Genomic DNA, 14,303 nt, shown 5'->3' on the forward strand with positions numbered 1-14,303 from the left:
AGCGACCGATCAAACGTGGTCGCTTTGTCAGCCTTCTGCATTCACGAATATTTAGACGAGTTCGCTCGCTACCGAAGGGGACGCGCATCCTGTGCACTGCTTTCTCTGACTCGTTCCTATCCTCCACGTCCTCTAGCTGCACTGTTCTCAGTAATGCAACATGTTGCGCTCGACGTTCGCGTCGAATATCCGTCTTTCGTCTCTTGTGAGCTCTCGCCAAGTTGTGCTACAGCGTAACTTTGGAAACCGAAGGAATGTCTCGCATTGGACCACACAAAAATCACTGCAAATAAATGCAACACGTAGTACTTTTGTCACGAAATCACCTCGACATGAGGTGGCAGTAAAACTCCGTTCCTCTTTACCGCGTCGACATGGCCACTTCGTAGGTGCTTTGCTCGCCAGTGTCCTCAAGGTACGTGTTCCTTGTTAGCCTTTGTCTTGCGAATGGACGTCTCACTGGTATCTCAAGGTGTCTGCTTCCATCCAATTCGCCAGTATGATCACCAAAATCGCCTTGACTTTCGTACCCTTCCTAGCTGTACGGAAGATCATCGTACGCAAGTACCTCAACTATGTCATCCAGGAAAAGCCAGAGCTGGAATACAAGCGCGGCAAACTAGAAGAAAAGCTAAGGAAAAATACCAGACTATATCGTGCGCTTATCGCCGTTCCGATTGTCATCTTCGGCCTTACCTTCGTGGCCAGTCTCGAACGCACACCTTTATCAGGTCGTTGGCGTGTAATTCTCCTCTCACCAGAGGAGGAAGACGCGATTTTGAAGCAGTTGCAGGGGGATGGGTGGTACCGCGCTGTACTGGAAGTGATTTCCCAGGATGGTTCACCTGATATCATACCACCTTCCGATTGGCGTTACCAAGTTGTTGAATCTGTGTTACGACGACTTGAGAAGACGATTCCTATCCTTGCGGTTGAGAAACGATTGGAACTTCCTTGGCCTGATAGAGATCCCGACGATGTGCCCTTCCCTCCTCCTGCTAACTACCCACTCACGCCTCGACCTTCTGCGAAGGAATACCTTCGTTGGTTTTGTGACAATTGGTGCTGCGAGTCACGGAAAATGAGATCTAAACACCAACCGGCTCCTCCCCTGGTGTCATCAACTGTGGAAACAGACATCAACGCCCCGCATCTGATCCCTGGGCCGCCGTACAACCTCGTGCTCGTTGACCGTCCAGACTGCGACAATGCGTTCTCTTTTGGGTTCGGACCTGATGGAGGTGGCGGTATAGTCGTTTACTCGGGCTTCCTAGACCGCGTCTTTGGTAAAAACCCTACCAATTCGGTCATCAACGCCCCTCACGAGGAGCATGGTCCTCCTCCATCTCGATCAATGGTTTCAGAGCTTATAGGCTCTCTCCTTGCGTTTTCCTCCACCTCCGGGTCACAAGCTACTTCACCTTCATCACGAGCACACCACCACCACCACCAAAATTCCTTACCACCCCCCATCACTCCCACAGAAGAACAAATCACTCAACTCGCTATCCTATTAGCACACGAACTCTCACATCTCATCTTATCACACCATCTTGAGACGCTTTCTGCTGGGACTGTCTTCATCCCTGGTGCGATATCTATGTTCTCCGATTTACTTCGTGCGGTTCTGTTCCCGATTACGATGATCTTTGGACCGTTTGTGAATGATGCTGTTGGGAATCTGGGGAAGATCGGGGCAGGGGAGTTCGCGAAGATAACGGTGAGTCCCTTACTTCATTCCCAACTATCGCCATGTATCCTTATTCTCTCCCTGACGATTCACCTCTCCTTCGTACCATCACTTCATCATGCTTATGCTTACGAAATCTTACCTACAGGAATACTGCTCTAGCATGAACCTCGAATTCGAAGCCGACGCCGTCTCAGCCCGTATCCTCGCCCACGCAGGGTTCGACGCCCGTCACATGGTCTCCTTCTGGGAACAACGTCGTGACGCAAACTTATCAGAATGCTCCTCCTCTCGCTCAGCAGAACACGCAAAAGACTATGACTATGAAGGGTCTCTCGTCGTCTCCGCACTTGAAGACGGCGCGAATAAAAGTCTTGGTGTGAGGCTGGCGAGGAGGATTGTAGGTGCAACGCACCCTGCGCATGAGGCGAGGTTGTTGAGGTTGAAGAGTGAGTTACAGAGGTGGGAGATTGAGCGTGCGAAGGCTATTAGAAGGAGGGAGAAGAGGAAGAAGAAGGGGGGGATGTGGAAGAAAGATGGAGAAGAGAAGGATGGCTAGATGGATCTTTGTTGATTCGTTGACCTGGAGCAGGTGTTGTTGTGTGGATCGTTATTGACCACGCCTTTTTTGGTTCAGCATCGGATGGACGTGGATAAGGGATGAACGTCGAGATCGTACTTATCATGTTGGGACAATGGCGAGACAAGCGCTCGCGATAGTTCTGCTGGCGCTTCCCAGAGGCAACAACGTGGACGTTCTCGCGACGCAGCGTTAGCTCATACCATAGCATTTGCTGGCCCCACCATTCCTAGAAGAACTATGTTGGCTTTCGTTTTGGATATTCTCTCTGGATAGCAGCTAGCCAATTTCGTACAGGAATATCTTAAAATCTGACCTGCTTTTTACTTTGTTTCTTCGTTTTCTGGTATCTCTCTGTATTTATAAACAAATTTAACCCCCGCACAAAATATTTGGATGTACTTTATAGCCTACAGTATATAAAATACTTACGTATATGCGTTTAAGTAACTTCCTGTCCAAGTGTTCTACAGGATAAATTATAACAATGGTTCCCGTTCATCCAAGACTTGTCCTTTAGACCTCTGTCGTTGTCGTCCACCCCCACCCACACTACCACTCTCTATACTCGACCGTTCTCCTTCCACAGCACTCTCTTCACGCTGGTTTGATAGAGGAGGCTTCGTCGCAACGGGATATCGACGCACGAGTCGTGCAAGCCGAGCACCACCTTCGAGTTCTTCGACCTCTTCTACGACTTCGTACCCGCCGAGACGGGGTAGGAGGACGATCCAGAAGTAGTAATATACTCCACAAGCCTACAAACAAAAGAAGAGTTGTAGTGGGTGAGTGGGATGAGGGAGGGCTTACTAGTAGTATGAGAATTCCAACGACGCAATAGCTAAAAAAATGTTGGGGATAGTGATAATGACCAAAACGGCTCGTCAATACGAGGCTTCCAGTTTTGGAACATGTCAGGACACTTACGTTGCGTACCAAAACGATACGTCGGCGTGCCCCTTCTCAGGTGGGATCCTAGGAGGGTACAAACTCAACGTAATGAACGAATGAACGAATGAACGAAAGAGGTTATTACCATGGCATAACAATAAGGAAAACACAGCTAACGAGGTACAATGAAATTGATGTGTTCGACGCCCTGTACTTAGCAAAGATTTCTTTTGAAGTTATCGACGTCCGTCGTCTTCGTAGAATCCATACACCGACCGCGGTTGCAGCTGAGAAGAACTAGAAAATGAAAGCTGTTAAGACAGCCGCTCCGAGACCCACAGCAAACAGCCTCTGGGTACTATATGTATACTTACCAAGTGTGGATAAGAGAACAAGTCAAGCAGAAAGCTGAATGCGTCTGCAGCGGGAACTATAAGGATGACGAAGACCGTCAAGAGGTATTTCATCAAGATGGGTCCGAGTGGCGTGCCAAATGGCTTGGTAGAGGCGAAAAATTCTGGCCAGGGTAGGAGGCCTTGACGAGCGATTTCTCGGATGATTCGTGCTTTCCCAATAGCCTGAGAATAGTGTGAAAGGAAGTTATCTCGTATTAGTTGGCGTTCGGTTTCCTGAAGTTGTATATTCTTACAACTGCAATCTAGAGAAACAATCGTGATCAGAAATTTAGATGCTCCGTATAATTGAGAAATCCAACTGACGACATTGCCCACCGAGGCGAACATCACCATGAACGGCAACATCTTCGCCGCCCACGTCTCGCCAAACACCCTCTGGAAAAAAAGAGCTCCAACGAGCTGTCCAGAGCGTTGAATATCTTCTTTCGGTATCGCAGCAATATACGCAATATTCGATAGCAAGAATAGTAGGGAGACAAGCCCAAGGGCAATCCGACCTGAGTTCCGCACCGTCTGGACTGGATCCTGACCCTTAACTTCTGCAAGGACGTTGAATGCATTATTCCAGCCTACGAAAGCGTAATGCGTTTTGACGAAGGCTGTGGCGAGGGCGTTCCCGTTGAAAGTCGTTCCTGCCCACGGATCGGAGAAATTCGACCAAGGATCTTTTAATTTTGTCAGACCTGCTAGGACGACTATCCCGGCTGAGATAAGGCTCAAATTACGTTCAGATAAGAAAACTTCAGTCGAAAGACGTAAAACTCACATCAATTGTGACAGTACTTTCACCGTCGTTATCGTATTCACTACGAGCAATGACCATTTCGTTGAGACAGCGGGTACTATCGGCCAGCAAGGTAAGTTGGTTCTCCATTTGACGGTGGGAATAACAAATTTACGAACCAGATAAAGCGAAAGTGACCATTGCAAGTGCGAGCAGAGTTTGCTTTGTCGGGGTAGGGGAGATCTCGAAAAAAGCCATGAAATACTGAGCGAATACTATAGCATTCGTCGCGCTGAATCTATTCGTGGACTTGAGAATAACTTATCGAGGATAACCTTCAAAAGCACTTGCTTACGATAATAGAACGGTTGTCACTGCAAATGATACAGGGACAAGAGACCTGGGACGTGGATACGCTTGTTCCAGATAAACGACCTCTGCTCCAGATCTGTTTGGAAACATGCTCCCCAACTCAGTGAACAGAGACAGGCCAGCTACAGAGATCGTAAGTGCTCTAGATCGAGACGTATATTTCAAGAAAATACAGACCAAATATAAAGACCGGAGCGAGAACCCAAGCTAGAAGGAACATTCCAACGGATCCTACGGAATTCAAGATGACTCCAGGGACTGAGAAGATACCAGAGCCCAGCATCTCTCCAAGGTTGAGCATTGTGCAGGAGAGTAAGCCGACTTCATGACCAAGAGGATTGACCTTTATAAATAGTTACGGGAGGTTTTTTGAGTCGTCTAAATTAAATGTTCGCAAGCAAGGACTGTTACTCTTTCAACTGGAGCACCCAACAGCGGATCATCTTCATTCGTTCTGCTAGTGATAGAGTCCCCGTAAGCCTCACGGGAAGAACCGTCGCTATGCATTTCAGTCTTGTACCATGCGGAAATGGTCTTATATAGGTCCTAGTATGGTAGTCATCAACAATGCGGATCTATGGGTGGATCGACTTCAAACATGAGGCAGCATTGAGGCAAGTCACTTGCACGTTGGAGACCGCCTATCTGGGCTTCGGAGTTTCAATCGGAGTCAGAAATGCCTTTATAAGGCTGACGCCATCGATACCCCAACCTTTGAGATCCCCCATCTGGTCTCCCTGAGGCGTCTGCTCTCTGTCGACACCACCTTCCCTTGTGTCCAAGAGCGTCGTCTCAGTACCGCCTCTCCCCCCTTCCTCCCACTCCGCTGTCTAACCTTAGACTGTAAGTTCTTCATGATTCAGTGTAGATGCAGAAACGATTGCTGATCACGAGTTCTTCACTGACAGCCCTGCATGAACACGGTCGGTGCTTTTACCGCCAACATCGTCAATTACTTTGGTCCATCTACTGGCCCATTCTGCTCAACTGGAAAGACCACCGAGACGAAATTGCTCTGTCTTCCACCATCGGTTAACCAACGTTGTACAGGCTATATGCCTGTCTCAACACTTACGCCAATAAATAATTTACTGCCGTACTTTCTACTCGCCAGCGCAGCTGCATGTCACGCGGCTGACGTTTGTCGGGCAGGGCTCGAGTTGATTGCCGCGTGTAATGACTGTCGTGTATGTGGCCGAATTGCATCTCGATAATAGGTTTGTTCTCTTTCACCGTTTGCAGTTTGTCGTCACTAATATATTTTTATCCAGTCTTTTCGACGGTATGTCTCCTCGAGGTGACACTACCACGCTTTAGCGTGAAAGTTTCGAAAATCAACTACCCCTCAGCGTGCCTGTCGCGCACCCCCCAGCGTGTTTATCCACGCACCGTCACCCACAGCGTGTTTATTCACGCACCTTCACCCCAGCGTGTTTGTCACGCACCCTTCCATCCCATGATGATCCAATCATACACGGAAGAATTATGATGCACACCTTTTGGTGCTGAACATCATTCCCTCCGAGATACGTCATGGCCCACCGATATGCCCGTACATAATCAGGCCATACCTTGAAAATCAATTACCCCTCATCGAGTTACTCCTCGGAACTTACCCAGAATTTACTCAGAATTTCATGTGGTGTTGAGAACAGGAGAGGTGCTGTATGGCACCGGCTGTGTTTTGTAAGTCATAGGAGAGTATTTCGTTGGTATAGTAATCCCACCTGGTATTTTAGGACTGCTTTACTAGGTGTAGATGAATACCTTCTGCTGACTGACTGCTCTATAATGTCATTACATGCCCTGTCAATGTTGTTGAGTGAAATAGTGAAGAGGATGAGCACTGCATGATAATCTGAATTGAATTTGTCTAACATGTCATGAACATATTCGGAACAATGAGTCATAAAAATCAGACATGCATGAAATTATACATAAAAACGTGAAGTATCCATGAAGGTAATTATCTACGTGTCCGAACCAAAGCCGGAATTTGCAAGATGCAAGAAAGGAGTAGAATAACAAGCGACAGCTTTGTGCACAACAATGTCCGAATCAAAGCAGTAGAAGGTAGATAGAAGTGACAATAGGTTAACTTCGGGAGAAGAAAACTCATCTCGTACGCCCAATGATCGCACCGGTACCCTCATTCATCGCACCCTCTTGCGCCAACGCGAAACTCGCGTCTGCACCGGGACTGCGCTGGGGCGTAGTTATCGGTGAACGATGTCCACCAATCGCACTCAATCGCGCTCGTCCGAAATGCGACGAACTGGCAGGTGATATTGCTGGTGGCTCACCAGGTTCACGTCTCGGTCTTCGTCGACCATCCGACGTTATTGAATTTGAATGTGCGAGTTGTGAAGCTGAAGAGCCTGAGGTTCCATTACCATTACCATTACCTCCATGCCCCAATGGAGATGGTCCGCGCGAGAATTGGGATGAGCTAGAGCCGAGGGAGGAGTTGTTTAGTCTGGAGGGCGCGCGTGAGTTGGATCCTGAGCCCATGGGTGAGAGTGGGCTGAGCCGGTCTGGGATTGAGTGTAGCGACGCAGCAGCACTGTGTACGTCATCATGCGGATCATCCAACTCAGCCTGTGAAAAAAATTTACAATTTGAATATGCGTGAGTGTACTATAAATAAATGAATGCTGTATAATATTATTCTCCTTACCTCTATGAGTGCCCTACGTGGCCTGCTTGACTCTGACGTTCCTGTCACTGTGACAGCGCGTAGTTGCGTCCAGTTATGTGTTGGCATGGGCGGAGCCTCTTCTAGGACGTCGCCTCCACTACCGATAACATCCACGCTCACATCTCGATCGCTATGCGTTCCGAATGTTGCTGACGAAGGCATGTCAGAACTTGAGTCCCGCCATGAGCGTATATTTGCGATGTGCTCTAAACCAGGAGGCACTGCAGGTCCACCACGGGACGACGTTGTCGAGAATGGCGAGACGGCAGCACGAGCTGGTACAGGAGTATCAAGGACATCGACAGGCTCAGCGCGTGTTTCTGCATTTTGGGGGTGAGGACGTATCGGCCCTGGGGGAGGTGACGGGAAGCGTGGGCTTGCAGGTGCAGAACCTGAGGGAGGATCAAGCAATAGTAACGCAGGTCGATTCAGGCTACTACTGCTATCACTCCCATTACCAAACCCAGGTCGTGGCGACTGTGGTGCACTACTTGTCCCACCCTCACCAGATGCAAACAAAGCACGAGGAGGGAGAGGCGGCATTGACATAGGCCGCTGGGAGTGACTTCGGTTATGACCGTTGCCATTGTTTGAACGTGTCGACATCGTCGAAGGTCCAGATGGTGCATCGTAATACAACGTCTCACCCGTACTCGAAGTCGTTAGATGTGATACAGGTCGAGGAACAACCAGACTTGTTCGGGTCTCAGCAGAACGAAGCTGCGAACCTGATCGTGTCGTTGGCAAGGCACTTTCTGGAGAATGCCTTCGGGCAGCATCCATTCGTTGGAACCAACTTAATCTGCTAAGACGCGCTAACCCAGTCAATCCAAGTCCCAGACTTGAACGCCAGCTTGACGGAGTGGAAGCTTCATTATCAGTCTGCAGGAGGACTGCCGGCCCGCTTTCGCTCATGTTAAAGCGGTGGGCCATCAAGAGATCTGTTCGCTCATCACTGTCACTACCAGGTGACTCGGGATGTGATCCTAAGGAACGCATAGAACTCATGTCCCTTGAAGAACTTGTATCGGCAGCAGCACCCAATACAGGCGGCGGTCGAAGTGGTGTACCTATACGTTCGCCGAGTTCTGATGGTCTGTGATGGAGACCCACACCTCCATGTTGGTTGCCATTGGACTCTCTACGCCACTGGTCGTCCATCTCCATCAACTGACGCGATGTAAGAATCTTTCCCGCGTTACCACTGGGAGAAGACGAAGAGGAAGCCCGTGTACTTGCACTATCACGCTTTGCTGCTCCAACAGCAGCCCCGACCAAAGATTGATCCGGTCCTCGTGATGGGTTGTAGAATAGCGATGATGCTGATGCATGGAAGAAAGGACTTGGAGTTTTAGGACCAGAAGGGAGAGAAGGTGATGCGGGTGGTGTTTTTAGGGCGGTCGGAACAATGCCTTCAGGAGGCATCGTTGTTCCAGTAGTAAAATCAGTAGCTGTCGAGATCCGATTATCGACCAAGCGAGCCGTTGGGCCGATCTCTTGCATCTCTTCGGCAGCTGTCTGACTCTCACCACTTGGTCGCAAGAATGAATCTTCTTCCTCGCCAGTGGGTCGGGGGCTACCTTCGCCAGCTACGCGTGTCGGACCTTCTGACGACTCGACAAAGACGAAATCGCTGAGATTTGGATGCTCATACCCAACTCGGCGGCGTTTACGGCGGAACCAGAATAGTATGAAAAGCAAAAAGATGACTAGTCCCGCAATTACGGCGGCGATAATAATGCCGATCAGTTGGCCAGTGGTAAGATGGTGTCTTGATCCAGCTGCGCCCGCCACGGCGGTTGAGGAGCTTGCTGATGGTACTGAGGAAGTAGTGGATGAGGGGTTCGATTCAGTTGGAGTTCCCGTTGAGCTGCTTGATGCTGACGATGTTTGAGAGGAACTAGATGAAGGTGTCGCGGTAGAAGATTGAAGGGAGGCCGGAGTTGTCGAGCCTAGGAAGGTCCATATCCCATTAGTTCCAAGAGGGATCTACAAAATTGTGTTGTTTGAGCTAATTGATACCTTGAAAGCTTGAAGAAATTCTGAGATCCAGGGAACTCACGCTTGGACCAATATAGGTCAATGGCACTTCGACAAGTGTCGTGGCCGTGGTTGCTACCCCTCCAACTGTTGCAGTAATTGTTGACGCGGAAAGAAATGACGGTAGTTCTTGTGTTGGCAACACTGACGACACGACGACAGTTTCAACTTGTGTTTGGGTGACTCCGCCGATGACTGTGGTGAACGTCGATGCGCTCAGAAAGCTCGGCAGAGCCTGAGTGGCCATGGTTTAAGGGAGGAGTATCGCTAGAAAAGAATAACAAACGAGTTAGTAAAGAGAGTGTGGTCCGACTGGATTGAGGAGATAATCAGTATGAAATCATGAATATTAATGAATTGCATGAACGGCCGTACGTATATGAAGTGTGCGGTGTCGCTGGAGAGTGCTGTAGCGCCCTGCGTATCGCGTGTACAAGCCTTTTGGATGTCCTCGTTAATGTCGTGAAATATCGTCAATCGAGATCGCGTGTAGTAAAGCAAGAAAGGGAGGGGGAGAATGGGGAAAGAAAAGGAGGCTCGTGTGTGCGCTAAGACGAGTAAGGCGCGCCTTCGAAATTGAACTTACCACGCGTTATGGCCACGTGATCGGACTTGGCTGTGGCGGTGCTCCCTAAGTTTGGACTCCGATTCCGTGTTTGCTTCCGTCGCGTCCATCTCTGTCCAGCTCCGAGTCCTGGCGTGACGACACCAATGAGTGCACGCCAACGATTTGTCGCCAGTGGCAAGCCGTCCTCCAAGCAGCCCAGCGAAGCGGATGGCAATGAGCACACACCAGCCTCTGGTGCACCCGCTGGACCTGGAAAGCGTGACTCGAATCCCGGACCACCTCTCAAAGATGCATCCAACTCGCCTCGTCCCGGTGGCAGAGCCTTGCAAAATACTGCCCAAGCTGACAAGAACAAGAACGAAACGCATATAGTGACAGGATCCGTACCTCAAGCATTAAGCACACCTATGACCTTATCAGTCCCCGACAAACCACTTAACATCAGCAATCTCACTCGTCCGAAGGCCAGGAAGGCTGGCGATGGCACTGGCACTCCCAGTCTGAACAAGAAAGACAAGAGACTTGCCGTCGATAGGCTTAAAGAGAATGACCCTATCTCCAAGATCGGCTCACCAAGACTTCGTCCCATGTCCCCTGGTCGTCGTCCTCAAAATTCTTGTCCTCCATCGTCTTACTTATTCAATCCTCCGAATGCCGGTCTACTTGCGAACGATCGACTCATATCCCCAGAATCACGCCTTGGACCTCCTGCACACCTTCAAGACGGTTCCACGCCTCATGCAGCTGACAATAATCAGAGATACAGCCGTACCCATCATCCTAATAACGCTGCATCTGGGCTTACTCCTACGAGCACCTTTTCCCCTCCTATACGGCGCTCTTATAGTGGAAATCTGGAGCCCGCAAGGAGTGAAGTATATCCAATGAGGACTGGCCAGGACGTGCCTTCAGAGATGACGCATACATTCAGCTCACTTTCACCTCCTGCTCCTGCTCAACGCTCCGTGCATGAAGAGCATGTATACGATTATCAAGAGCCAATCAACGTTGATAGACATGAAGGCATCGACAATCCAGGTCCACAGGCAATGGAACATCGCCTCCGTCGCACGACGAAGCGCATCGGCCAACAGGAAGATGACGACGAGGCCCTGCATGGTCGAGAAGGAAAGCGTACCAAGATCGACATGCATAGAGAAGAGGCTCGTGAAGTATTTCGTCTGCACGGCTATTTGCTGAACCACCATTAGATCATCGTAGAGCGCCAACAGATTGTAGATCCATCCTACGAACGGCACGCCCGGGAATCCACGCCTCCGCATCGGTACCAGACACCCGTTCAAGTCAATCCTCACCAGCTTCACCAGTCCCATCCTGCCGCTCATCAACATTTTGAGCCGCCGCACGCTCCAAACAGATTCCAACTCGGGGAAGACAATCAAGCTCTTTCTCGCTTCCTTGAGGTCGACCTGGAGCACTATGTTGGCGCACACATTGAGAAATATGAAGCTGCGAAGAAACGTTGGACTGATTGCTCGATGGAGGACTGGAAGGCCGGCGCCAAAGGTCAGTAATGATATTCGGATGGTACTTACATACTGATGGACTGGAAATTACAGAGATGTCAGAGCGTTTCGGCAAGCTGGTCGATTTCGTACGTATTCATGCTCCTTAAACGAAATGGCAAGCACTCGTTAACATCCTTTTTCAGGTGAAAGACCATATGACGTAAGTTCCACAACACATGAAAGTCTACTACAATCGTTAATTCGCGTTACTTCTCGATAACAGCACGAAGCTCGAAGTCCACGCAACTCTTCACGAGAAAGTCGTACAACACAAAGTCGTACTGAGTGAGCGTCAGAGTATGCTGAAAGACAAGCATGAGAGGCTCGTCAAGAATTCTGGAATGGTTATCGGTGGGAATAACGCTTGCGGGCTCTAGAAGTGGTATTTTGGTGCTTTCTCTCGACCTTTGACTCCGTGCTTTCAGACTGTTTTATCCGCAAAGTCATCGTTCTTCTATAACTACTCAGCTTCAAGCCAAGAGTTCATTCTCCACAGGCTATCTGGACCAGATCCTCACGCTTATGACTGTCTCTGTCGCGCATCTCGTTATCATGACTGGATTAGCTAATGGCTCAGATTCACATCTGCCTCTGCATCATTATTAGAAACTGTACATTGTTGGACTGACGAAATGATTATCCCGTAACTTCTGTAGTGTAATCCCAAATCGAATGACAACTACTTATAATACTATTTTTCCTTTGTGTGTCCATTCCCCCACTTGTAAAGATTCCAAAACCAGGGTCCCACAAACTCACCTGCACAGATCAACAAGGGATGCCTGTAACACACATAAGAAAAGAAAAGAAAAAGCATTAGTGGATCAATCCATATAACAACAATACTTAAGATTTGAGCTACTTGAGCCACTAGTTTACTTACAATAAATTGATAACAGATCAACAACAAGTATGTACAAAAAGAAAAACACAAAAGCAAAAGATGAAAAGAAAAGAAAATCAGAGCAGAGCAAAGAAACAACAACAAGAGCAATTAAGATAGTAAGACAATAGTAGGTACAGTGAAACCTCTCATTAAGCATTGCCCTTGGTGGACATAAAAAGTAATGCTTATTAAGAGGTTATGCTTGTTAACAAGTAAAATTCTAGTGTCTACAAGAGTAATGGTAGACCTGAAATGTCATGCTTAATGAGAGGTTATGCTTAACAAGAGTAATGCTTAATGAGAGGTTTCACTGTAGTAGACAGCAAATGACAGCGAGCCAGAGAGCAAAGTTCAAAGCAAGACAGGAAAGCAACGTAGATAGCAAGATTCAAAGCAATGTAGATAGCAAGTACCATAATCAGACAAAATCCCGTGCATGGCCAAAGGAGTAAGACATAACATGAGAAGAGGAGGAGAGGGCGGTGTGCGAGGGTTTGTCTGAGAACAGCACTAATAGTGAGAACGAGAGCATTACGATAGCGTGAACGGGCAAAGGAAACGTTTTAGTGTGAGAAGGTAGGTACAAGGTGAGCAAGGAAAACCGAAAAACGGAGAAAGGAGGAAAAAAGGATAACGGTGATGTTTTTAAAGGTTTAGGATAGTAAAGCAAAAAGAAATTAAGCGAGAAAAAAGGTGCGGAAAAAAGAGGAGTGAAAATGCAATTGGAAAACCAATTTCATCAAATCCAAAGCTCAATTCGGATGGGGTGCAAAGGTGCAAGGGAAAAAAAGTAGGCATATGCAAGCAAGAGGAATGAGCAATGAGCAATGACGAAAGGGAAGAAGGGTAAGGGTGAGGCAGAAGACGAAATAGGAAAACAAAAGAAGAAAGGTGAGAAGGGGATAAGATCCTTAGAAGAGCGTTAGGGTTCAGGGTAAGTTAACTTTCCATGCCAAAAGTGCGTTTTAAAGAGGGCGGTTAAAAAGCTGGGTGGGCGAGTGGATGCTACCACTGTGCATCGATTTCAAAAACGAGAACTCAACTCCACAGTATGAGGTGTCGAACGAGCCGAGTTCCACGATGCAGAAGAACCCGCACGCCCCTCATCTTCGTGATACTCGGTACGAGTTTGGTGCACACCGTTGAACATATCCGTCTCACTCGTAGGTCTGCGTTCCATATGCGGAGGGATACTATACGAGCCACCACTCGAAACAGAAGAACTAGGTCCAGGCGCTGAGCCAGTGCTCGAAGGAATAGGAATACTAAGTTGTGGAGGCCCATAGCTTGTCGTCGAGGAAGGTGTCATTTGGTAAGTCGTTGGACTACGTGAAAACCGAGTAGAGTAATGTGAGTTGGCCGACGAGGGTTGCGATCTTTGCTCGGAATAAGTCGGTGACATATTCTGACCAGAAGATGAAGACTCTTTAGACGACGCGTCGTCCCGATGGCTACCAGGGTTGAAAGAATGATGAGGTGCGTATCCGTTTTGGTCATAACCACCAAGTACGCTGGGTGCGGAAACACTGTGATGATTGCGTTGATACTCATGCGGCAAATACGAATCTCCGCTACTCTGCGACACGCTCGAATGATGCTCATTCCTATACCGCATATCGACCGGTGAATCGGAGGCATATCGTTGAGGACCGCCTTCCGATCCGTGTCGCGACGGATCCTTCGGTATGGCAAGCGCAGAAGGATATGGCGCACTACGGGCTGCACCACGGACGGGTCGTTCACGATGTGCACCGACACTGCTCGGATAAAGCTGCAGATAAGGCTCCTGTGGAGCCGTTTCGTAAGATTGAGGAGCAGGCCCGGGAGTATCCCTCAACGCAGGATCGATGCGTGCATGAAAATCATTCTGCGGCGCTTCAGCAGGCGGCATCGAAACGATCGCTGTACT

The 14,303-nt window shown here is 48.8% G+C and overlaps 5 protein-coding genes across 5 annotated transcripts; 2 read left to right on the top strand and 3 right to left on the bottom strand.

The window, feature by feature from the left end:
* The first annotated feature begins 125 nt into the window (after positions 1–125).
* Positions 126–2,653, top strand: FOMMEDRAFT_165320 (uncharacterized protein). The gene is made up of 3 exons (XM_007262755.1): positions 126–415; positions 473–1,720; positions 1,839–2,653. The coding sequence occupies exons 1-3, from the start codon at positions 161–163 to the stop codon at positions 2,247–2,249; spliced, it is 1,914 nt and encodes a 637-aa protein (XP_007262817.1). The 5' UTR covers positions 126–160; the 3' UTR covers positions 2,250–2,653.
* A 96-nt stretch (positions 2,654–2,749) lies between these two features.
* FOMMEDRAFT_102389 (amino acid transporter) lies at positions 2,750–5,233 on the bottom strand (the record flags this gene model as incomplete). Its single annotated transcript, XM_007262756.1, has 12 exons — positions 5,085–5,233; positions 4,851–5,016; positions 4,657–4,795; positions 4,481–4,599; positions 4,344–4,419; positions 3,881–4,292; positions 3,811–3,819; positions 3,536–3,739; positions 3,307–3,458; positions 3,198–3,245; positions 3,081–3,111; positions 2,750–3,028 (listed from the first exon to the last, which is right to left on the bottom strand). Exons 1-12 carry the CDS (start codon positions 5,178–5,180, stop codon positions 2,750–2,752), a joined length of 1,731 nt encoding a protein of 576 aa, XP_007262818.1. The 5' UTR covers positions 5,181–5,233.
* Positions 5,234–6,788: 1,555 nt separating this feature from the next.
* FOMMEDRAFT_131470 (uncharacterized protein) lies at positions 6,789–9,658 on the bottom strand (the record flags this gene model as incomplete). Its single annotated transcript, XM_007262757.1, has 3 exons — positions 6,789–7,271; positions 7,351–9,360; positions 9,434–9,658. 3 exons carry the CDS (start codon positions 9,656–9,658, stop codon positions 6,789–6,791), a joined length of 2,718 nt encoding a protein of 905 aa, XP_007262819.1.
* A 464-nt stretch (positions 9,659–10,122) lies between these two features.
* FOMMEDRAFT_165323 (uncharacterized protein) lies at positions 10,123–12,169 on the top strand (the record flags this gene model as incomplete). Its single annotated transcript, XM_007262758.1, has 5 exons — positions 10,123–11,151; positions 11,191–11,506; positions 11,560–11,594; positions 11,652–11,668; positions 11,732–12,169. The coding sequence occupies 5 exons, from the start codon at positions 10,123–10,125 to the stop codon at positions 11,883–11,885; spliced, it is 1,551 nt and encodes a 516-aa protein (XP_007262820.1). The 3' UTR covers positions 11,886–12,169.
* A 1,249-nt stretch (positions 12,170–13,418) lies between these two features.
* FOMMEDRAFT_131471 (uncharacterized protein) lies at positions 13,419–14,285 on the bottom strand (the record flags this gene model as incomplete). The annotated part of the gene is made up of 1 exon (XM_007262759.1): positions 13,419–14,285. One exon carries the CDS (start codon positions 14,283–14,285, stop codon positions 13,419–13,421), a length of 867 nt encoding a protein of 288 aa, XP_007262821.1.
* Positions 14,286–14,303: the final 18 nt, after the last annotated feature.

Source organism: Fomitiporia mediterranea (assembly GCF_000271605.1).
Source record: "Fomitiporia mediterranea MF3/22 unplaced genomic scaffold FOMMEscaffold_2, whole genome shotgun sequence".
Lineage (NCBI taxonomy): Eukaryota > Fungi > Basidiomycota > Agaricomycetes > Hymenochaetales > Hymenochaetaceae > Fomitiporia > Fomitiporia mediterranea.

Bases quoted from the DNA above. Each gene is read 5' to 3' on its own strand.
- FOMMEDRAFT_165320 (XM_007262755.1), top strand. From the start codon at position 161: ATGTTGCGCTCGACGTTCGCGTCGAATATCCGTCTTTCGTCTCTTGTG. The intron at 416-472 runs GTACGTGTTCCT...TGGTATCTCAAG, and splicing joins TGCTCGCCAGTGTCCTCAAG to GTGTCTGCTTCCATCCAATT. The intron at 1,721-1,838 runs GTGAGTCCCTTA...TCTTACCTACAG, and splicing joins GGGAGTTCGCGAAGATAACG to GAATACTGCTCTAGCATGAA.